Genomic DNA, 24590 nt, shown 5'->3' on the forward strand with positions numbered 1-24590 from the left:
ATTACACCAAGATCTCTTGACTGGGGGTGCGTGGTTCAAAAGTTTCAGCACTCCATCCAACATCTTGTGCTTGCAATGAACAAGGTCAGCCTGGCTCGAGCCTCAGCACGGAAGCATGGATACAATTTTTATAAATACATATGCATTTTCATGTTTAAAACGAGAGGAGCACTCTGCTGCCATTGCGAGGTCGCTGTTGTCGGAGTCTCAGCCCAGCTGTTTCCTGTTTACCCTCCGCGAGGAGGGATGTCCAACTTGTGACCAAGATGGGGGCCTGCATACACTTACCTTCAGGTAATGGGGAGTTAGATAACCTAGTAGGGGATTCTTTGCAGAACACCCTCCCTAGGGTTTGGTCTTCTAGTAAGGAGGTGAAACACTTGAATTCTACTTTTCTGAGAATGTCAATTAGAATAGCACGGTTGATCCTATCAAACAGGTCAGCTGCCTCGCCCTTATCTTGGTAAGCCCAGAGATCATTAAGGGAAGTCATGAGCACATATTCTGTGCTATACTCTCCTGGCCTTCATATAGAAGGTTAGAGGTCATGAGATGATTAGTTTGCCATCTAGCAAGATGTTTTCCATCAGTTTACCACATACTGGTAACAAAGGGAAGAGGGTAAGTTATTCAAATTGCATGTTTTTTGATGATACTCTTTCACAAATAGCTGGATCTGCTCCAGAGGAAGGTCAGAGCACGTGTAATTTCATTTCATTTTGTTACACTCCCCCTGCCTTGCCCAAAGAACCGGAAACAAATGTACCCCCTAAGGATCCCTCAGATCTCTGAAGATGCAAACAGCACACAGGGGCAGCTGGCAACTTGCCCACTCCTCTATGGGGTGCAGAATTGTGCATGCCACAAAGAACTGGAGCAGCTCAGCTATTCCGGGGGCATATTCACAAATACAAAGACAGTCTCCGCACAAAAGCTAGCTGCCCTGTAAATCTATGAATCCCCTTGCTGGAGGCTAGGAGAGAGGTAGCAACTAAACCTCCCAAAAATATCTGTGTCGCCTGTCGACAATACTGTCGCAAGTCAAGAGGGAAACCTACCCATCTGTTCATGATTGGGCAAACATAAAATGTTGGCGGACTTGGGCATAAAATAGGCCCATCACCAAAATAAAAGTGTCCCGCATATAAGAACCGAGTAGAAAAAAAATTGAACCCACATTTGCAAACCAAGCAACTTTGCACTTTCTAAGACACTTTCTAAGACATGCTTACTGGGTGTTCTCTGAAGGTGGTCAACCACTGATATTTGAGCATGCTGCAGGCAATGTGCATGGTAATATGAGAGAAATGTTAGCGAAAGGCAGCAGTCAAATTCATCATGTTCCTTCCCTATCAAAAAAATAGAAACATAAACACATCCCTTCTGTTCTACCCACCAGGGCCGGACAGGGAACCAAAACTGGCCCTGGCAAAGTGCTGCCCCCCCCCCCCCCCACCCATCCCCCCAGGGGTTGGGGGCGCCACTGAGCTCTTTGCCAGGGCCGGTTTTCTGCCGATTTTGTTACAGGGACGATTTTGCAGCTATGCTGCAAAAACGGCACCCAGGGTCCCAAAACCGGCCCCACCCGTGCGGCACACCTGGTGATTGCCCGGTGCCCGCTATGGCCAGTTCGGACCTGCTACCCACTAAGTGTGATTGGTTCAAATCCTGCACAGTGCTCCTTGTTACTGCCGCCTTGTCTTTATTTAAAGATGCTTACAACTCCAGTCCACACACAGCCACAAACTCTGCCACGATACCACAAAACTGGCCCACACACAGTCACAAAATCTGCCCACACACTGACCTGTCAGACTGGCCTGTCTGGCACTCCCAGATTGCTCTATAGGCCAGTTAGACCCTAAATATACCTCACATGCTTATGGGGAAGGTGAATGGGAAATCCACACACTGACCCCGCTGTGGGCAGGTGGGGCTAGGGAAATAATATACCACCACCTGCCCTAGTCAAGGAAGGTGGAGTAAAAGCAGGTAATGCCTCCCCCCACACTACAACTTCTATAATATCACAAATTGCATCCTTTATTAAAGCACGTGAATATCCTTGTTTGAAGTCAAATATTTTGAAAAGCACACACTACTGTAATTTATTGGACTGTAGGTTATGTTATTGTGTTAAATAATGCACTTCTTGCACATATAAATAATAGACGTAATTTGTGATATTGTACATTATGTATAGGTATTGTATGCATGAAAAGATGTTTGATGCCGGAACGAGTTTAAGGCAGGGGTGGTAGTTAAGGTTGAGTGAGTACAGTGGGGGTTGATTAAGTCAGCGTGCAATCTTAACTTGTGACTTTCAGGTCTTTCGCGGTTTTGTTCAGTAGCCTCCATTACACCCTTGTAAACCACATCTTAGATTTAATGTTATCTTTTTTTCAGGGAACACAGATGGAAAGATGGGGAATCAGATCTGCGTTCAACCTGTTGGTCAAGTGTTCCAGTCTGAAGAAGTCAGCTCGCTGGGTTGAGTTACTGCGGCTGAGATCTGATGGTAGACTCCAGATCACAAATTCAAATTAATGTGCCAGTCTGGTATTATTAGTGGTAGCAGTAGTTCAAATAATAATAATAGAGCTTCTATTAATGAATTATTTAATGAATAAAAAGGAAGGTCACCATCATCATGGTAGTATTGGTAGTTGTGTTGCTATGGGTTTCTTAAAGCACAGGAGCCCCGAGATATTACAATATTGGGGAAATGAATTTTACTCATGCAAATGAGGAGCACCTGGGAGAGGGGGGAGATGTTTTGAAGCAGCAATGCAATACTTGAGGATCGACATGTTCCATGGTCTATGTGCAGGGAGTACCTTTGTGTGTTCTCGACTTGTTGCTGAGATGTTCTAGGTTGGGTGAGGTTTTTTCTAGACATCTTTGAGGGGGTTACATGCTTGTCGTGAGATATTAGCTTTATGATTGATTCTAGATTTCACTGTGGAATGGTCCAGGCTCTTGGATGGCTGTCTAGACCTCTGAGCCCAGTTACATTTTTTGTTTTGAGTTCCTAGAAATGTGTGTTCTTTTTCTTTGGGTGAGTCCCAGCCTTTTCAAGTGGGTTCTAGACTTCTCCTGTGAGCTGAGCTCCTGTCTTCCTCGATCATGTTGAAGACATCGAATGGTGAATTCGGGGCTCCTCGACCGCCCACAGTCCGCGGAGCCAGGCAGGAGTAAAACCAAGGACAGGGGTAAAGCAGTGGGTAGCGAGGCAGCGCAGACACGGGGTCTCGGTTTCACTGAATGTTTTAGCAGAAAAAGCAGCTTTCAGATGGTAACATGGAATCCAGTCTCCCTCCCGAAACAGGGTCTCACGTGACAGCCCCCAACACACACATTTTGTCCATCTGGAGCCCCTCGAGAGAGAGAGAGCCCCCAGTCAGACTCCGGGGGGGGGGGGGGGGCACGCCAGGTACAGGTGCTGCCCAGGGGAGCCGTGCCCATGAAAGGCGATCATCACACAAACACAGCTTCCCCCCCTCTCTCGCTCCGATAACACAGAGTGATAACCTCCCCCGAATCTCACACCTCCACCCCCTCACTGACAGGAGGCCGGCGGGCGGCCCCCTCCCTCCGGGGCGGGGCCCCGGCCCTGCCTCCCCGGGAGTGGCTGCGGCGGGCCGGGGAGGAGCCGGGGAGGAGCCCGGCTCCTCGGCTCAGAGAGCCGAGCCCGGCGCTAGTGCGGAGCCAGGCAGTGGGGGGACGGCAGGGACTCGAAGCGCTACACACCCCCGGGACCAGAGGCGCTATAGCACCCCAGGGCGGCGAGGCGCTTTTATGGCATGTGGCTGGTAACCCTCCTCCTGCTGTACTCCGTCCACAAAGGTAGGCGGCCAGGTGCCCCCCAGAGCTCCTACTCACTTTTTACTCCAGTTCCCTCCTCACTTCTCTCTTTTGCGCAGAAAGGGGAAGGGCGGCTTGTTTTCCGCTGATTGCATGACACTTTCTTCATTGTTTTGCTGTGCTTGTGAATCGGTGGCTTATACCTCTAGTTCCGTTTGCGTTCTGTTTTATTCTGTTTTATCTACTTTTTGGGGGAGAGGCGAACCTGTGTTTTATTGGCGAGGAAATTCTGCAGCTAATATCTGATGCACCTTAAGCAGACAAAAGGAGAGAAAATGCAAATGCGATGACTGATCTGCTGCCTATCGTGAATAATTAATCGTGAATATTCCCACTCCGGATTCGATATGCAAAAATGCAGATAAAAAAAACGCGCAGGGTTCGTCTGGTACGTAGCAGAAAGAATGCTCCCTGATTGTGCGGTTTTATAATTAGCCATAGCTTCCTAATGACTTCCCTAATGAGTGTGTTTTTCCCTGTTCTGCAGCCCCCACCCCACCTCCACAGCCAGCCTCGGTTAATCTCCCTGATGAGGCGGCAGGGTAGAGCCCTGCTTCTGATTCAAAGCCTGCCCTGGCGCAGGGGGTCGGATATGAGCCCCTAACTTGCACCTCTTGGGGTGCACGGGGCTTCCTTCTAGAAAGGAGGCAGTTCTCGAGGGCAAAGGGCTTCGGACTGGCCTCTGTTCGGAGTTAGTCAGCCGCCCCCCTTCCATAACACCCATCGGCGTCTTGAGAGGTCTCTTCAGGAGCGTCTCTAGCTTTCTCAGAGTGCTTGTCGTGTTGTTTTCGTCTCTGTTTTACAGTGTAACTGTGGTTTGAGGTGGACTCTTGCTTCGCTGGTCATTGTTCTGTAGCACACGGAGGTGAGAAGGTGTGTCGTTACTCTGGGAGTCTCTGTTCTTGCGGAGATGTCTCCTCTGGAGTGCAGTGATAGTTTGAGGTGTCTCTTGCGGTGGTGGTCTCCTGGAGCGCAGAGATGGTTTAAGGTGTCTCTTGCGGTGGTGGTCTCCTGGAGCGCAGAGGGGGGTTTGAGGTGTCTCTTGCGGTGGTGATCTCTGTTCTTGCGGAGATGTCTCCTCTAGAGCGCAGAGGGGGTTTGAGGTGTCTCTTGCGGTGGTCTCTGTTCTTGCGGAGGTGTCTCCTCTAGAGCGCGGAGATGGTTTGAGGTGTCTCTTGCTGCGGTGGTCTCTGTTCTTGCGGAGATGTCTCCTCTAGAGCGCAGAGGGGGTTTGAGGTGTCTCTTGCGGTGGTGATCTCTGTTCTTGCGGAGATGTCTCCTCTGGAGCGCGGAGATGGTTTGAGGTGTCTCTTGCTGCGGTGGTCTCTGTTCTTGTTGAGGTGTCTCCTCTAGAGCGCAGAGGGGGTTTGAGATGTCTCTTGCTGTGGTGGTCTCCTGGAGCGCAGAGGGGGGTTTGAGATGTCTCTTTCTCCGGTGGTCTCTGTTCTTGCGGAGATGTCTCCTCTGGAGCGCGGAGATGGTTTGAGGTGTCTCTTGCTGCGGTGGTCTCTGTTCTTGCGGAGATGTCTCCTCTAGAGCGCAGAGGGGGGGTTTGAGGTGTCTCTTTCTCCGGTGGTCTCTGTTCTTGCGGAGATGTCTCCTCTAGAGTGCAGTGATAGTTTGAGGTGTCTCTTGCGGTGGTGGTCTCCTGGAGCGCAGAGATGGTTTAAGGTGTCTCTTGCGGTGGTGGTCTCCTGGAGCGCAGAGGGGGGTTTGAGGTGTCTCTTGCGGTGGTGATCTCTGTTCTTGCGGAGATGTCTCCTCTAGAGCGCAGAGGGGGTTTGAGGTGTCTCTTGCGGTGGTCTCTGTTCTTGCGGAGGTGTCTCCTCTAGAGCGCGGAGATGGTTTGAGGTGTCTCTTGCTGCGGTGGTCTCTGTTCTTGCGGAGATGTCTCCTCTAGAGCGCAGAGGGGGTTTGAGGTGTCTCTTGCGGTGGTGATCTCTGTTCTTGCGGAGATGTCTCCTCTGGAGCGCGGAGATGGTTTGAGGTGTCTCTTGCTGCGGTGGTCTCTGTTCTTGTGGAGGTGTCTCCTCTAGAGCGCAGAGGGGGTTTGAGATGTCTCTTGCTGTGGTGGTCTCCTGGAGCGCAGAGGGGGGTTTGAGATGTCTCTTTCTCCGGTGGTCTCTGTTCTTGCGGAGATGTCTCCTCTGGAGCGCGGAGATGGTTTGAGGTGTCTCTTGCTGCGGTGGTCTCTGTTCTTGCGGAGATGTCTCCTCTAGAGCGCAGAGGGGGGTTTGAGGTGTCTCTTTCTCCGGTGGTCTCTGTTCTTGCGGAGATGTCTCCTCTAGAGCGCAGAGGGGGGTTTGAGGTGTCTCTTTCTCCGGTGGTCTCTGTTCTTGCGGAGATGTCTCCTCTAGAGCGCAGAGGGGGTTTGAGGTGTCTCTTGCTGCGGTGGTCTCCTGGAGCGCAGAGGGGGGTTTGAGGTGTCTCTTTCTCCGGTGGTCTCTGTTCTTGCGGAGATGTCTCCTCTGGAGCGCGGAGATGGTTTGAGGTGTCTCTTGCTGCGGTGGTCTCCTGGAGCGCAGAGGGGGGTTTGAGGTGTCTCTTTCTCCGGTGGTCTCTGTTCTTGCGGAGATGTCTCCTCTGGAGCGCAGAGGGGGTTTGAGGTGTCTCTTGGCGTGGTGGTCTCTGTTTTTGTGGAGATGTCTCCTCTAGAGTGCAGAGATGGCTTGAGGTGTCTCTTGGCGCGGTGATCTCTGTTTTTGTGGAGATGTCTCCTCTAGAGTGCAGAGATGGTTTGAGGTGTCTCTTGCGGTGGTGGTCTCTGTTCTTGCGGAGATGTCTCCTCTGGAGCGCGGAGATGGTTTGAGGTGTCTCTTGCTGCGGTGGTCTCCTGGAGCGCAGAGGGGGGTTTGAGGTGTCTCTTTCTCCGGTGGTCTCTGTTCTTGCGGAGATGTCTCCTCTGGAGCGCAGAGGGGGTTTGAGGTGTCTCTTGCTGCGGTGGTCTCCTGGAGCGCAGAGGGGGGTTTGAGGTGTCTCTTTCTCCGGTGGTCTCTGTTCTTGCGGAGATGTCTCCTCTGGAGCGCGGAGATGGTTTGAGGTGTCTCTTGCTGCGGTGGTCTCCTGGAGCGCAGAGGGGGGTTTGAGGTGTCTCTTGGCGCGGTGGTCTCTGTTTTTGTGGAGATGTCTCCTCTAGAGTGCAGAGATGGCTTGAGGTGTCTCTTGGCGCGGTGATCTCTGTTTTTGTGGAGATGTCTCCTCTAGAGTGCAGAGAGGGTTTGAGGTGTCTCTTGCGGTGGTGGTCTCTGTTCTTGCGGAGATGTCTCCTCTAGAGTGCAGAGATGGTTTGAGGTGTCTCTTGCGGTGGTGGTCTCTGTTCTTGTGGAGATGTCTCCTCTGGAGTGCAGAGATGGTTTGAGGTGTCTCTTGCGGTGGTGGTCTCTGTTCTTGCGGAGATGTCTCGTCTGGAGTGCAGAGGGGGTTTGAGGTGTCTCTTGCGGTGGTGGTCTCTGTTCTTGTGGAGATGTCTCCTCTAGAGCGCAGAGATGGTTTGAGGTGTCTCTTGCGGTGGTGGTCTCTGTTCTTGTGGAGATGTCTCCTCTAGAGCGCAGAGATGGTTTGAGGTGTCTCTTGCGGTGGTGGTCTCTGTTCTTGCGGAGATGTCTCCTCTAGAGTGCAGAGATGGTTTGAGGTGTCTCTTGCTGCTTTGATCTCTGTTCTTGCGGAGGTGTCTCCTCTAGAGCGCAGTGGGTGTTTGAGGTGTCTCTTGCCGCGGTGGTCTCTGTTCATGCGGAGGTGTCTCATCTGGAGTGCAGAGGGGGTTTGAGGTGTCTCTTGCGGTGGTGGTCTCTGTTCTTGCGGAGATGTCTCCTCTAGAGTGCAGAGATGGTTTGAGGTGTCTCTTGCGGTGGTGGTCTCTGTTCTTGCGGAGATGTCTCATCTGGAGTGCAGAGGGACTTTGAGGTGTCTCTTGCTGCGGTGGTCTCTGTTCTTGAGGAGATGTCTCCTCTGGAGCGCAGAGGGGGTTTGAGGTGTCTCTTGTGGTGGTGATCTCTGTTCTTGCGGAGATGTCTCCTCTGGAGCGCAGAGGGGGTTTGAGGTGTCTCTTGCTGTGGTGGTCTCTGTTCTTGCGGAGATGTCTCCTCTAGAGCGCAGAGATGGCTTGAGGTGTCTCTTGGCGCGGTGATCTCTGTTCTTGCGGAGATGTCTCCTCTGGAGCGCGGCGATGGTTTGAGGTGTCTCTTGCTGCGGTGGTCTCTGTTCTTGCGGAGATGTCTCCTCTAGAGCGCAGAGGGGGTTTGAGGTGTCTCTTGCGGTGGTGATCTCTGTTCTTGCGGAGATGTCTCCTCTGGAGCGCGGAGATGGTTTGAGGTGTCTCTTGCTGCGGTGGTCTCTGTTCTTGAGGAGATGTCTCCTCTGGAGCGCAGAGGGGGTTTGAGGTGTCTCTTGCTGCGGTGATCTCTGGTTCGGAGTGCCCTGGAGTGTGGAGATTGGATGTGAAGCTGTCTCACTGTTGGGTGGTCGCCATACCGATGTGCGCAGGGTTGTTGAGGGTGCGGGGAAGAGGGGTCTCATTGCTAAGGTGGTCTCTTGTCTGGAGTGCACAGATGGCTATGTTGTGGTGCTCTTGCTGCCGTTAGGGGTGGGGATCTGTCTCCGGATTTGATGCGCAAGGCGCTCGATTTATTTTGTGGTGTGTTTGGTTTGAGGGTGTCTGAGTGCTGCTGACTAGAGAGTAGATGTGGCTTCTGTTTAAAAGGGTTGGATTTATTTTGTGAGTCTGAGTGTCACGCAGGGCGGTGTGTTTGGTTTGAGGGTGTCTGAGTGCTGCTGACCAGAGAGTAGACGTGGCTTCTGTTTAAAAGGGTTGGATTTATTTTGTGAGTCTGAGTGTCACGCAGGGCGGTGTGTTTGGTTTGAGGGTGTCTGAGTGCTGCTGACCAGAGAGTAGATGTGGCTTCTGTTTAAAAGGGTTGGATTTTGTTTGTGGGTCTGAGTGTCACGCAGGGCGGTGTGTTTGGTTTGAGGGTGTCTGAGTGCGGCTGACTAGAGAGTAGATGTGGCTTCTGTTTAAAAGGGTTGGATTTGTTTTGTGGGTCTGAGTGTCACGCAGGATGGTGTGTTTGGTCTGAGGGTGTCTGAGTGCGGCTGACTAGAGAGTAGATGTGGCTTCTGTTTAAAAGGGTTGGATTTTGTTTGTGGATCTGAGTGTCACGCAGGATGGTGTGTTTGGTTTGAGGGTGTCTGAGTGCTGCTGACTAGAGAGTAGATGTGGCTTCTGTTTAAAAGGGTTGGATTTTGTTTGTGGGTCTGAGTGTCACGCAGGGCGGTGTGTTTGGTTTGAGGGTGTCTGAGTGCTGCTGACCAGAGAGTAGACGTGGCTTCTGTTTAAAAGGGTTGGATTTTGTTTGTGGATCTGAGTGTCACGCAGGATGGTGTGTTTGGTCTGAGGGTGTCTGAGTGCGGCTGACTAGAGAGTAGATGTGGCTTCTGTTTAAAAGGGTTGGATTTTGTTTGTGGGTCTGAGTGTCACGCAGGGCGGTGTGTTTGGTTTGAGGGTGTCTGAGTGCTGCTGACCAGAGAGTAGACGTGGCTTCTGTTTAAAAGGGTTGGATTTTGTTTGTGGATCTGAGTGTCACGCAGGATGGTGTGTTTGGTCTGAGGGTGTCTGAGTGCGGCTGACTAGAGAGTAGATGTGGCTTCTGTTTAAAAGGGTTGGATTTTGTTTGTGGGTCTGAGTGTCACGCAGGATGGTGTGTTTGGTTTGAGGATGTCTGAGTGCTGCTGACTAGAGAGTAGATGTGGCTTCTGTTTAAAAGGGTTGGATTTTGTTTGTGGGTCTGAGTGTCACGCAGGGCGGTGTGTTTGGTTTGAGGGTGTCTGAGTGCTGCTGACTAGAGAGTAGATGTGGCTTCTGTTTAAAAGGGTTGGATTTTGTTTGTGGGTCTGAGTGTCACGCAGGATGGTGTGTTTAGTCTGAGGGTGTCTGAGTGCGGCTGACTAGAGAGTAGATGTGGCTTCTGTTTAAAAGGGTTGGATTTTGTTTGTGGGTCTGAGTGTCACGCAGGATTGTGGGTGTGATTTGAGGTGAGGGAGCTCGGTGTTGGAAAGGGTTGTTTGGTGTTCTGTGTGTTGGATAGTACGGGGAGTTTGGTTTTGGATTATGAGAGTGGGACAAGCTTGCGGGTCCGGGTGTTGGACGTACATTTGCTTTTGGGAGCTAAATGCGGGATAGAGCTGTGTATTTGGATTGGGGCCTCTGAGCGCAGGACAGAGTTGTTGGTTTGTTTCTGGGTGTTCTAACGATGGGACATGATTGTGGGGTTGGTGTGTGGGGTCAGAGTTCTAGCTAGAGAGTAAGTGCGGGTTCTGTTGGTGAGGTATGCAGGGTTGTTTTGGTAGGATCTGATTGCTGGACAGGATTGTGGGTTTGGGGTCTGTCTGGAGAGGGTTGTGCGTTTATGTGGGTTCCTGGGTTGGGGGCTTCCAGCGCCGGACATAGCTGTGGCCGTGTTTTTTTGGGCTTATGCTTATCGTGTATCTATTTGGTTTGAAGGTTCCGACGACATTTTAGTTTCAAGGGTGTTTTCCTATTTGAAACGTCAGCAGGCTTGATTCGGAGCAGGGCCCGCTGTTGGGTGTGTTTTGAGGATGTGAGGTTGCTTGCTGTACACTGCCAACAGGGCTCGTTTCAGAAGGTCATTTGTTGCACAGAGTTCTTGGTTTGGGTGAGGTTGGTTTTAGTTTGTTTGCTAAGGATTTGTTTTTTGTTGGGTGGGTTCTATTTATTGAAAAGGACCGTGGTTTTGGTTTTGGGTGGGTCCAGTCGCGGACACCCTCATGGCCTCATGGTCAAGCTGGGGAATTTTTGGAGGGTGGTGCTTGCTGAACAATATTGTTTTTGGTTGTTGTCTGGTGCTTGCCGATCTGATTGTTAAGGGCCCAGTTAGAGATCCGGTTTGTTTTGTGGGCGGTACCTGATTGATATCAAGATGTTTTACCTTCTGGTGATATTTGGGACTGCTCGTTCCCGGAGGACCAAGGGAAGGCATGTATGGCCATATGGACCCGCTGTGTTGGTGTGCTGCCACCGCTGCAAGGCTGCTCTTTCATAAGCATTCACTGCCGGGTGTGTGTGTGTTTGGTGGGGGGAGGGGTGTGCGTGCTACAGAGGGAGATAACTCCCCCCCCCTACCTGGGCAAGCCTGGACATAACCCCTTAGTTGCAGACAGGAGGGTGGGGGGCTGGGATACGAACCTCTTTCAAGGAATCGGTAGTGAGAACACACATTGCCGTTCTCACAAAAAATGAGACTACAGGGGTCGTCTGAGCGAAAGAAGTTAACCAAACCCGACACTAACACCCAGTCTGTGACTCTTCAGCATACTGGCACTATGCCCACTTACTACCGTTGTCCAGGGCAGGTCTGGGCCCCTGAGCTTTACCTCCGACCCTGAAAAACGTGTATCCTACAAAACCTCGGACCTTGGTATTGCCGGGCAGAGGCATCAGCTAGAAAGACAGGTGCTGTGAGAATTACCTCTGCCACTCTTTGCACTGCATTTACTCTACCCCTGGCAGGGCAGAATCCTGACGGCCTACCCATGTATTAACCCTGACCCAGGCACAGTGAGCACTTGAGCCTAACCCCTGAGCAATGCCAGGCCTTCATGTAGCGCCACTTCTCTTGATGTAGGTTATACCCGCATTAGTGGCATTCACCGTATCCCATGGTGGCATCCCATGGTGGCATTGGCTGTATCCCATTGTGGCATCCCATGGTGGTATTGACGGTATCCCATGGTGGTATTGACGGTATCCCATGGTGGTATCCCATTGTGGTATTGGCCATATCCCATGGTGGCATCCCATGGTGGCATTGGCTGTATCCCATTGTGGCATCCCATGGTGGCATCCCATGGTGGTATTGGCCGTATCCCATGGTGGCATCCCATGATGGCATTGGCCGTATCCCATGGTGGCATCCCATGATGGCATTGGCTGTATCCCATGGTGGCATTGGCCGTATCCCATGGTGGCATTGGCCGTATCCCACTGTGGCATTATCAGCATCCCATGGTGGCATTGTCAGCATCCCATAGTGGCATTGTCAGCATCCCATGGTGGCACTGGTGTCACCCCATGGTGGCATTGGCTGCATCCTGTGGTGGCTATGGCCACCTCCTGCGGGGGTATTTGCTGCATCCCATGGGCATATGTATATGCTAGGCAACTGGAACCGTATAAATCTCCTGAAGCAAAGACAGAGGACATTTCAGGGCCTCTTGTATGTACTGTCCACAAGCCAGTCTCATTCACCTCTTAAGTATGAATTTTTCCCCCACATGCATCATTGTGACTTTTTGCATTTCTTAATTTGCGAAAAATAAGGAATCGCAAATTAAGAAATGCAAAATGATATGCATCAATATTTTCGGTATTCTTTTGGGATTCGGTAAAAATCGCAATTTTTACCGAATCCCAAAGAAATACCGATTTCTTAACTTAATTTTCGCAATTCCCATTGATTCCTATGGGCCAAAAGGCCCATAGGAGTCAATGGAAATTGCGAGTGGCACTTAGAAAATTTCATGGGTGCAGGGGGGGTCCAAAGGACCCCCCCATGCACCCCTGAAATGTATTTTTCGCATCATGTTGCACACACACATGTCCTAAGGACATGTGTGTCCGTAACATGAATGTTGAAAAAAAAACATTTTCAACATTTTACACACTTTTTCCAAATTTACCGAGTGGTTCAACCACTCGGTAAATTTGGCACCCTATTTGCGAATTTTCACTTTCTAAAAAAATGATGCATTGCTTTTAAGAAATCGCACATCTGCGACTTCTTAAAAGCACCCGCAATTTTAGAATTCGCACACATGTTACGAATTCTAAAATTGCTTCATGCATCCCAAAAAGCACTTTTGCATTCGCAAACGGCCGATTTTAAGGAATCGCACCGTTTGCGACTACAAAAATGCTTGATGCATGTGGGGGTTTGTTCATAAATAAGTTGCTTCTCGGCATGCCTCTGCTCTGGTCTTCCTCCTATGTCCTGCCCTCTGCCTCCATCATGCCTGCTTAAAACTGTAGTAGCTTGTACCATAACCATGTTTCTAAACCTCCTCTCCATCTGCACTGTGATCACTGGGGCAAATACCCAGTTTTAGGCTGTGGCAAGTCAACTGGGATGCAAAACATTGGATGTAGGCTCCGGCGACTGGGCAGATGCTTGGAAGTGGACCTGGGAAGATGCTTGGATTTTTGGTCTGGTGGTTTTGGCAACTGCATGAATTTGGGCTTCGGTGACTCTGCAGATGCCTTACTTTGGGCAAACATGTCTGGAGTAGAAACCTGAAAGCCTGGATTTGGACATCTGGGGTAGATGCTTGGATTAGGACACCTTGTCCCAGGTAGATGCATGGATTTTGAATTCCAAAGTTCTAGATTTGGACACCCCTTTATGGGGTAGATGCCTGGATCTGAACACCTCTGTCTGGGGGTAGATGGTTGGATTTGGACACCTCTGTCTGGGGGTAGATGCCTGGATCTGGAAACCTCTGTCTGGGGTAGATGCCTGGATCTGGACACCCCTGTCCGGGGGTAGATGGCTGGATTTGGACACCCCTGTCTGGGGGCAGATGCCTGGATCTGGACACCTCTGTCTGGGGGTAGATGGTTGGATTTGGACACCTCTGTCTGGGGGTAGATGCCTGGATCTGGACACCTCTGTTAGGGGTAGATGCCTGGATCTGGACACCCCTGTCCGGGGGTAGATGGCTGGATCTTGACACCCCTGTCTGGGGGCAGATGCCTGGATCTGGACCTGTCTGGGGGCAGATGCCTGGATCTGGACACCCCTGTCTGGGGGCAGATGCCTGGATCTGGACACCCCTGTCTGGGGGTAGATGGTTGGATTTGGACACCTCTGTCTGGGGGTAGATGCCTGGATCTGGAAACCTCTGTCTGGGGGTAGATGCCTGGATCTGGACATCTCTGTTAGGGGCAGATGCCTGGATCTGGACACCCCTGTCTGGGGGCAGATGCCTGGATCTGGACACCTCTGTCTGGGGGTAGATGGTTGGATTTGGACACCTCTGTCTGGGGGTAGATGCCTGGATCTGGACACCTCTGTTAGGGGTAGATGCCTGGATCTGGACACCCCTGTCCGGGGGTAGATGGCTGGATCTTGACACCCCTGTCTGGGGGCAGATGCCTGGATCTGGACACCCCTGTTTGGGGGCAGATGCCTGGATCTGGACACCCCTGTCTGGGGGCAGATGCCTGGATCTGGACACCCCTGTCTGGGGGCAGATGCCTGGATCTGGACACCTCTGTCTGGGGTAGATGCCTGGATCTGCACGCCTGTCTGGGGGTAGATGCCTGGGTGTGGACACCTCTGTATGGGGTAGATGCCTGGGTTTGAACACCCCTGTCTATGGGTAGATACCTGGATCTGGACACCTCTGTCTGTGGTAGAGACTTGGATTTGGACACCGCTGCCTGTGGGTGGATGGCAGGATTTGGACACCCCTGTCTGGGAGTGGATGGCTGGATTTGGACACCGTTGCCTGGGGGTAGATGGCTGGATTTGGACACCCCTGTCTGGGGTAGATGGCTGGATTAGGACGCCCAAATGCCTGGTTTTGGACACCCCTGTCTGGGGTGGATAAATGGATAGAGACACCCCTTTCTAAAGTAGACGTCTGGATTTGGGACACCCCTGTACTTGGTGTAAATGCCTGGATCTGAGCACTTATGTCTCTGGTAGGTGCCTGGTGCTCAACACCCAGTTAACTTTTTTTTTAATTCCTTGTCGTGGGCAGATGGCTGGATTTGGACACCCAAATGCAAGGTTTTGGACACACCTGTCTTGGGTTGATACTTGGATTGAGACACTTTTTGAAAGGTATATGTCTGGATTTTGGACACCCCAGTACCGTGTGTAAATGCCTGGATCTGAACATGAATGTCTCTGGTAGGGGCCTGGAACTTGATACCCAAATACCTGGATTTGGCCATCCTTCCCAATGGCAGATGCCTGGAGTTGGAGTTCAAGGTTTGGGGTAGAAGTGTCATTTGGACTTCTACTTGTGGGTCAACTGCCTGGCTCTGAACACCTGGGTATGGGGAAGATGTCTGGCATAAGACATTCTGGCTTGGGGTGGATGCCTGGATTTGAACACCAGGCCTGGATTTGGGTTATATGGTTGCAGTTAGACTCTGTAGGGGAAGTCCATAAGCCTGGATTGAGCCGCCATTGATTCGGAGCAGATGCCTGGATTTGAAGCCAATGACATGAGCTAGATGTATGTACTTGGGCTTCTGTTATGAGGGTGCTGTGTAGATTTGGGGACTGGGTCAGACTCCTGGTTTTATGCTCTAACAACTGTAGTATCCTCCTAGATTTGGGCCCACATGACTTGGGCAGATGCCAGAAATTGCTCTCTGTGCTTGGTGCCAGATATATGCAATTACAGCTCACAAAGCAAGCCTAACACCGTGAATCTTTTTTAAGCTTGCGGGACAAGTCTTGCTCTGAACATGCCAATGAAGCTTACAAATGTATTAATTGTCCAAAGATTAGAGAAGTCAATGAAGCTCACAGAGCAGGCCGAGCCCTGCCCGTAGGATGTCAGTGAAGCTCACTCAATGAGCCCTTGTATCAGGATGTCGGTGAAGCTCACTCAATGAGCCCTTGTATCAGGATGTCGGTGAAGCTCACTCAATGAGCCCTTGTATCAGGATGTCGGTGAAGCTCACTCAATGAGCCCTTGTATCAGGATGTCGGTGAAGCTCACTCAATGAGCCCTTGTATCAGGATGTCGGTGAAGCTCACTCAATGAGCCCTTGTATCAGGATGTCGGTGAAGCTCACAGAGCAGGCCCTGTTCTTAGGATGTCAGTTAAGATCCCTCAGCGACCCCTGCTCTTAGCATTTTGGTAAAGATCGCTCCACTGTTCTCAGGATATCAGTAAACTCACAGTGCGAGTCTTGCTCTTCGGATGTAGGTATAGCTCACTCCATGAGCCATTTTCTTAGGACGTCAGTGAAAATCTCTCTGCGAGCCCTGCTCTTAGGATTTCGGTAAAAATCACTCAGTGAGCCCTGCTTTTAGGCTATTGGTGCAACTCACTCAGTGAGCCCTGCTCTCAGGACATCAGTAGAGCTCACAGAGCGACCCTTGCTCTTAGCATACCACGGAAATTACGTTAGATAGCCCTGTCCTTGGGATGTCAGTGAAGCTCACCCAACGAGCCCTGCTTTTAGGATGTCAGTGAAGCTCACCCAGAGAGCCCTGCTCTTAGGATGTCAGTAAAGCTCACTTAGCACGCCCTGCTCTTAGGATGTCAGTGAATCTCACGTAGGTCCTGCTCTTAAGGTGTCAGTGAAGCTCACCCAACGAGCCTTGCTCTTAGGCTGTCAGTGAATCTCACATAGGTCCTGCTCTTAAGGTGTCAGTGAAGCTCACGCAGCGAGCCCTGCTCTTAGGATGTCAGTGAAGCTCACGCAGCGACCCTTGCTCTTAGGATGACATTGAAGCTCACAGAGCGAGCCCTGCTCTTACGAGGTCAGTAAAGCTCACGTAGCGAGCGCTGCTCTTAGGATGTCAGTGAAGCTCACGTAGCACGCCCTGCTCTTAGGATGTCAGTGAAGTTCACGGAACGAGCCCTGCTCTTAGAATGTCAGTGAAGCTCACCCAGCAAGCCCTGCCCTTAGAATGTCAGTGAAGCTCACCCAGCGAGCCCTGCTCTTAGGATGTCCGTGAAGCTCACCCAGCGAGCCCTGCTCTTAGGATGTCAGTGAAGCTCACCCAGCGAGCCCTGCTCTTAGGATGTCAGTGAAGCTCACCCAGCGAGCCATGCTCTTAGGATGTCAGTGAAGCTCACCCAGAGAGCCCTGCTCTTAGGATGTCAGTGAAGCTCACCCAGAGAGCCCTGCTCTTAGGATGTCAGTGAAGCTCACCCAGAGAGCCCTGCTCTTAGGATGTCAGTGAAGCTCACCCAGAGATCCCTGCTCTTAGGTTGTCGGTGAAGCTCAAGTAGCGAGCCCTGCTCTTAGGTTGTCGGTGAAGCTCACATAGCGAGCCCTGCTCTTGGGATGTTGGTGGAGCTCACAGAGCGAGCTCTGCTCTTAGGATGTCAGTGAAGCTCACGTAGCGAACTCTGCTCTTAGGATTTCAGTGAAGCTCACCTAGCGAGCCCTGCTCTTAGGATGTTGGTGAAGCTCACCTAGCGAGCCCTGCTCTCAGGATGTCGGTGAAGCTCAAGTAGTGAGCCCTGCTCTTAGGATGTTGGTGAAGCTCATGTAGCGAGCCCTGCTCTTAGGATGTAGGTGAAGCTCATGTAGCGAGCCCTGCTCTTAGGATGTTGGTGAAGCTCATGTAGCGAGCCCTTCTCTTAGGATGTCGGTGAAGCTCACCTAGCAAGCTCTGCTCTTTGAATGTTGGTGAAGCTCACCCAGAGAGCCCTGCTCTTAGGATGTCAGTGAATCTCACATAGGTCCTGCTCTTAAGGTGTCAGTGAAGCTCACGCAGCGAGCCCTGCTCTTAGGATGTCAGTGAAGCTCACGCAGCGACCCTTGCTCTTAGGATGACGTTAAAGCTCACAGAGCGAGCCCTGCTCTTAGGATGTCAGTAAAGCTCACGTAGCGAGCGCTGCTCTTAGGATGTCAGTGAAGCTCACGTAGCACGCCCTGCTCTTAGGATGTCAGTGAAGTTCACGGAACGAGCCCTGCTCTTAGAATGTCAGTGAAGCTCACCCAGCGAGCCCTGCTCTTAGGATGTCAGTGAAGCTCACCCAGCGAGCCCTGCTCTTAGGATGTCAGTGAAGCTCACCCAGAGAGCCCTGCTCTTAGGATGTCGGTGAAGCTCACCCAGCGAGCCCTGTTCTTAGGATGTTGGTGAAGCTCATGTAGCGAGCCCTGCTCTTAGAATGTCAGTGAAGCTCACCCAGCGAGCCCTGTTTTTAGGATGTCAGAGAAGCTCACCCAGAGAGCCCTGCTCTTAGGATGTCAGTGAATCTCACATAGGTCCTGCTCTTAAGGTGTCAGTGAAGCTCACGCAGCGAGCCCTGCTCTTAGGATGTCAGTGAAGCTCACGCAGCGACCCTTGCTCTTAGGATGACGTTGAAGCTCACAGAGCGAGCCCTGCTCCTAGGATGTCAGTAAAGCTCACGTAGCGAGCGCTGCTCTTAGGATGTCAGTGAAGCTCACGTAGCACGCCCTGCTCTTAGGATGTCAGTGAAGTTTACGGAACGAGCCCTGCTCTTAGAATGTCAGTGAAGCTCACCCAGCGAGCCCTGCTCTTAGGATGTCAGTGAAGCTCACCCAGCGAGCCCTGCTCTTAGGATGTCAGTGAAGCTCACCCAGAGAGCCCTGCTCTTAGGATGTCAGTGAAGCTCACCCAGAGAACCCTGCTCTTAGGTTGTCGGTGAAGCTCAAGTAGCGAGCCCTTCTCTTAGGTTGTCGGTGAAGCTCACATAGCGAGCCCTGCTCTTGGAATGTTGGTGAAGCTCACAGAGTGAGCCCTGCTCTTGGAATGTTGGTGAAGCTCACAGAGTGAGCCCTGCTCTTAGGGTGTTGGTGGAGCTCACAGAGCGAGCTCTGCTCTTAGGATGTCAGTGAAGCTCACGTAGCGAACTCTGCTCTTAGGATTTCAGTGAAGCTCACGTAGCGAGTTCTGCTCTTAGGATGTTGGTGAAGCTCACGTAGCGAGCCCTGCTCTTAGGATGTTGGTGAAGCTCACGTAGCGAGCCCTGCTCTTAGGATGTTGGTGAAGCTCATGTAGTGAGCCCTGCTCTTAGGATGTCGGTGAAGCTCACCTAGCGAGCCCTGCTCTTAGGATGTCGGTGAAGCTCAAGTAGTGAGCCCTGCTCTTAGGATGTTGGTGAAGCTCATGTAGCGAGACCTGCTCTTAGGATGTAGGTGAAGCTCCTGTAGCGAGCCCTGCTCTTAGGATGTTGGTGAAGCTCATGTAGCGAGCCCTGCTCTTAGGATGTCGGTGAAGCTCACCTAGCGAGCTCTGCTCTTTGGATGTTGGTGAAGCTCATGTAGCGAGCCCTGCTCTTAGGATGTTGGTGAAGCTCATGTAGCGAGCCCTGCGCTTAGGATGTCGGTGAAGCTCACCCAGCGAGCCCTGTTCTTAGGATATTGGTGACACTCATGTAGCGAGCCCTGCTCTTAAGGTGTCGGTGATGCTCACAGAGTGAGCCCTGCTCTTAGGGTGTCAGTGAAGCTCACAGAGTGAGCCCTGCTCTTAGGGTGTCGGTGAAGCTCACAGAGTGAGCCCTGCTCTTAGGGTGTCGGGGAAGCTCACAGAGTGAGCCCTGCTCTTAGGGTGTCGGTGAAGCTCACAGAGTGAGCCCTGCTCTTACGGTGTCGGTGAAGCTCACAGAGTGAGCCCTGCTCTTACGGTGTCGGTGAAGCTCACAGAGTGAGCCCTGCTCTTACGGTGTCGGTGAAGCTCACAGAGTGAGCCCTGCTCTTAGGGTGTCGGTGAAGCTCACAGAGCGAGCCCTGCTCTTAGGGTGTCGGTGAAACTCACCTACCGAGCTCTGCTCTTTGGATGTTGGGGAAGCTCACGTAGCAAACCCTGCTCTTTGGATGTTGGTGTGTAGCGAGCCCTGCTCTTAGGATGTCGGTTAAGCTCACCCAGAGAGCCCTGCTCTTAGGATGTCGGTGAAGCTCAAGTAGCGAGACCCGCTCTTAGGATGTTGGTGAAGCTCACGTAGCGAGCCCTGCTCTTAGGATGTCTGTGTGTAGCGAGCCCTGCTCTTAGGGTGTCGGTGAAGCTCACAGAGTGAACTCTGCTCTTAGGATATAAGAGAAGCTCGCCTAGCGAGCCCTGCTCTTAGGATGTCGATGAAGCTCACAGAGCGAGCTCTGCTCTTAGGGTGTTGGTGGAGCTCACCTACCGAGCTCTGCTCTTTGGATGTTGGGGAAGCTCATGTAGCAAACCCTGCTCTTTGGATGTTGGTGTGTAGCGAGCCCTGCTCTTAGGATGTCGGTTAAGCTCACCCAGAGAACCCTGCTCTTAGGGTGTCGGTGAAGCTCACAGAGTGAGCCCTGCTCTTAGGGTATCGGTGAAGCTCACAGAGTGAGCCCTGCTCTTAGGGTGTCGGTGAAGCCCACAGAGTGAGCCCTGCTCTTAGGGTGTCGGTGAAGCTCACAGAACGAGCCCTGCTCTTAGGGTGTCGGTGAAGCTCACCTACCGAGCTCTGCTCTTTGGATGTTGGGAAAGCTCAAGTAGCAAACCCTGCTCTTTGGATGTTGGTGTGTAGCGAGCCCTGCTCTTAGGATGTTGGTTAAGCTCACCCAGAGAGCCCTGCTCTTAGGATGTTGGTGAAGCTCACGTAGCGAGCCCTGCTCTTAGGATTTCAGTGAAGCTCACCTAGTGAGCCCTGCTCTTAGGATGTTGGTGAAGCTCATGTAGCGAGCCCTGCTTTTAGGATGTCGGTGAAGCTCATGTAGCGAGCCCTGCTCTTAGGATGTCGGTGAAGCTCACCTAGTGAGCCCTGCTCTTAGGATGTCGGTGTGTAGCGAGCCCTGCTCTTAGGGTGTTGGTGAAGCTTACAGAGTGAACTCTGCTCTTAGGATATAATAGAAGCTCGCCTAGCGGGCCCTGCTGTTAGGATGTCGATGAAGCTCACAGAGCGAGCTCTGCTCTTAGGATGTCAGTGAAGCTCACTTAGCGAACCCTGCTCTTAGGATTTCAGTGAAGCTCACCTAGCGAGCCCTGCTCTTAGGATGTCGGTGAAGCTCATGTAGCGAGCCCTGCTCTTAGGATGTCGGTGAAGCTCACCTAGTGAGCCCTGCTCTTAGGATGTCGGTGTGTAGCGAGCCCTGCTCTTAGGGTGTTGGTGAAGCTTACAGAGTGAACTCTGCTCTTAGGATATAATAGAAGCTCGCCTAGTGAGCCCTGCTCTTAGGCTGTCGGTGAAGCTCACATAGCGAGCCCTGCTCTTGGGATGTTGGTGGAGCTCACAGAGCGAGCTCTGCTCTTAGGATGTCAGTGAAGCTCACGTAGCGAACTCTGCTCTTAGGATTTCAGTGAAGCTCACCTAGCGAGCCCTGCTCTTAGGATGTTGGTGAAACTCATGTAGCGAGCCCTGCTCTTAGGATGTCAGTGAAGCTCACTTAGTGAACCCAGCTCTTAGGATGTTGGTGAAGCTCATGTAGCGAGCCCTGCTCTTAGGATGTTGGTGAAGCTCATGTAGCGAGCCCTGCTCTTAGGATGTCAGTGAAGCTCACTTAGTGAACCTAGCTCTTAGGATGTTGGTGTGTAGCGTGCCCTGCCCTTAGGATGTCGGTTAAGCTCACCCAGAGATCCCTGCCCTTAGGATGTCGGTTAAGCTCACCCAGAGATCCCTGCTCTTAGGATGTCGGTGAAGCTCACAATGTGAACTCTGCTCTTAGGATGTAAGAGAAGCTCGCCTAGCGAGCCTTGCCCCTGGGGTATCAGTGAAGCTGAAAGAGCGCGCGTGCGTCGTTGAGGCGCACAGAGCGAGCCCGGACTGTAAAGCTCAGGGTAGATATGGCTGTAAAGAAATCAGCTCAACCTACAAGCCCTGTCCTTGGGTGTTAGTAAATCTCAGAGTTCGAGCCCCCCTTTTCGAAGTAGATATCTGAGCAAAGCCCTGCTCTTCGAGGTCACTTGCCCTGCGTGCTCTGCTCACTTAATCCGCTCGGAAAGGATGTCCAGCGCCTCTCTGCCTAGTGCGCCTGTTCACCTGCTCGCGGCCCAAACGCAATAACACCGTTCGGATTTACAACTGTAATTACGCCTTCGCGAAGGTGATATTTGCGCCAGAACCGGCGGGTGGCGACCTTTCGTTGCTCCTTGCCGGGGAGACGTTTACAGCATATTTTAATCCGCGGAATCGGGTTATCGCCAAGTGCGAGGTTTAATATTCAAATGTACACTTCCAAAGTGACCCTGTGCTCAGGAGTCAGCTGCTCGCGAACTGGTCGGTCCTCGTGCCAAGAGCTCACGCATCCAGTGTGTGCAGAGCGGGGGATTTACTTCCCTCTGAAGATTACGCGAAGAGTTACCCAATCTGGCCCTCAAATTAGGTGTTATGCATCGAAGAACTCCCCCTCCCACGTCCTCCCGCTCGCCCCTCCTTACCACCTCAAGCAGGGCTACGTTATCACACCCTCAGCGTTTATAACCTTCCTACTTTTTGCAAAATATTCTGGGTTTTTTTCTTCTTAAATCTTCACCGCGACTTCTCTCTCCCAAAAATGATTTCCTGGTAATGATGCCCAAAGCGGCTGGCGCAGAGTTCCAGATTTTTCATCGAAAAAAACATTTCTCAGAAATCTGCATATCGCGTCGGAAACAAAGCGAGGGAACCTGCCGAGTGGGTCGGCCATGTATGTCTTTTGTTGTATGATTTCCAAGGAGCGGATGTCTTACTGGTAAACATCTCTCCCTTCGCCAGTCCTGCCCCCTCCCCAAAACCCACCCTTACATCTGGTCTCCCGGGAGAGCTTTCTAGCCCAGGGAGGTTTTGAAGCCGATGTAAAGCGCTCATAAAAGCCGCAGTTAATGCTTTTAATGCGGAATGCATTTTTAGCTCACGGCCGCGCAGTCTGTGCGCCAGTTGCGATGCTTTTCCAGACACGAACCCCATTTTAAGGGGTCGGGGAGGCACCTGGGTACATGCCTGGCCTGGGTATCGGATGGCCGAGCCTTGAATTGACTTTGTATCCGGGGGAGTAACACGGGCCGGGCCCACGTGACCAATCGTCGACCACCCTCGAAATTTCCAGTTTGTATTTTGGTTCCATGGGCTTCCGAGACAAGAAGACGGGGACAGGGGTAGTGGTTACGCGGGGACAAAAACGGTGCCAAAGCAGCAGACTGGAGGGTGGAGGAAAGGGGGCTATGGTGGCAAAGCAGGCGGTAGAGCAGGAAAGGGAGTGTTGAAATGCGGCAACTCTCGGCGGTCTATTGTCCAGGGTGCTGTGTTATGTGGCCTAACGGCCAGAGCTGCCGACTTTGGAGCTTGGGAACCAGGTTCGAGTCTGGCTTCGACTCAACATCCTGTGATTCTGGGCAAATCACTTAATCTCCCTGTGCCTACCAAAAATGAATGTGTCCTTGTGTAATGTAACTGGTGCTCATATAAAGCGTTCCCATACCTTCGGGTCGAGTTTGTGCTATGTTCAATAACTGCAAAAATTAAATGAATGGCAGTAATATTACCAAGGCTGAAGTGAGGGCTAAGGTGGCAGGGCCGAAGGTACTTTTAGAGGTGAAAAATGGTGGCAGGGTTCATTTTTGGGGCTACTCGTACCTTTTCGTAGGAGGTATGTAAAATGTCTGCACTGGTTATGAGCATTTATTCCACTTAATGAGCACATATTTGTTGGGGTAATAACCTTCTGGTCCAGAAATGGGAAAGAACTGAAGCCAGGCGATATTGTTAGCAGTAATCTTGATCTGATTTCTATCAGGAGTGGTGAACTTTGCATGCAAACTTCCTCGTTCCATTCAACCTACTTCTATCTTTAGTCTTACTTTCTGTTGGTTCTGTTTAGCTATGCATCACTTTCCATTCCAGCGTTGCTTTGTTATTTTCCAGTTAATGTTTATTTTCGTATCATGTTCCTTTCCTGAGCCTGGTTCTCCCATCTTTGGTCCAGATTCCATTCCAGTACAGACTGCTTGGAACTATAGACCTCAACAACTTTACGAGATGTCAGCCAATACAAATACTCAAGCACACTCCCTTGGACCAACGATGTATCTTTGCTGTGAAAAACCTCATCCTTTTTAATAAATTCTGGTGTCCACAACCCCTGTCTCGGGCCTCGCTCCAACCATCTGGTGGAGGTCTTTGTTGGGCCTGATACTCGTCAGGTAGGAGTTCCCGGAACTTTTTGCTTTCTCCAATTGGGTTTTGCTGATTGTCTTATGTGGCCTCCGGGCTTTGGGCCCTCTCCCACCACAACTACGGTGTGAAAGTTTGCACGCCCTTCCTATCCGTATTGGGAAAATGCGCTGATTTCATACTCTGAAACATAGACGAGATGTCATTGCAGACCAATGGGTGCGCACTGGTAGCTATCGTGGGTAAACTCATGAGCAGCTTGCCAGTGTAGGCCGCTGTGAGCGCACACCCACTCCTATGGTGCCCGTGATTGCATGTGCCGCATGCCAACGCAGGTTAGTGTGTGTGCACAGACACACATATTGGTTAAATCCATGTCTAGTCTGCTGTGCAGACGAGGGTGCACTGTCACTATTGTTGCAGGGAACTATGTGTCCCTCCTGCCATTGCAGGTCGGGGTGCGCAATAGCACACATTCACCCAGGTAGCAAGGAATACCTATGTGCGTCTTCACTACCTATGAGGTCTGCTCGGCCCATAAGTTAATATGAGGAAATGGTTGACAATACTTTGCACTGCAATCGTGGATTGCATTAAGCAGCCTCGTGATGTTTTATGTCAATGGATTTGCAGTGCCAAACCCTTTCCCTTGGTAAAGGGGATTTTGGCATAGCTTGCTTAGAAATGCTACTTATGGAATATGGATACATCTAGGCTCCAAGAGACTTGGGGATTGTGGTGTCTGGCTCCAGTGGACACCAGGGGTCGGAGGGATACATTTGTGCATTCTTCAATCAACAGCCATAAAACATTAGAATCGCACAGGAACGGCAAACCTCTGCCATTTGAGAGCCGAATGGTATAGATTGAAGATAGAGGTTGTGACACTTACGGCCCCATTAAAATGGCAGGCGTATCGCCCCCGCCGGGCCGGCGGTGGT

The 24590-nt window shown here is 51.5% G+C and overlaps 1 protein-coding gene across 5 annotated transcripts in view; it reads left to right on the forward strand.

Moving 5' to 3' along the window:
- The first annotated feature begins 3712 nt into the window (after window positions 1-3712).
- Window positions 3713-24590, forward strand: part of DSCAML1 (DS cell adhesion molecule like 1) — a 516476-nt gene continuing 495598 nt past the window's right edge. For all 5 annotated transcript variants that reach the window (XM_078682268.1, XM_078682269.1, XM_078682271.1 and 2 more), the window contains exon 1: window positions 3713-3846. In XM_078682268.1, the coding sequence (XP_078538394.1) occupies window positions 3804-3846 (43 nt within the window). In that variant the 5' untranslated portion in view covers window positions 3713-3803. The remainder of the gene's footprint in view (window positions 3847-24590) is intronic.

This window comes from Lissotriton helveticus, chromosome 3_1 (genome assembly GCF_964261635.1).
Source record: "Lissotriton helveticus chromosome 3_1, aLisHel1.1, whole genome shotgun sequence".
Taxonomy (NCBI): Eukaryota; Metazoa; Chordata; class Amphibia; order Caudata; family Salamandridae; genus Lissotriton; species Lissotriton helveticus.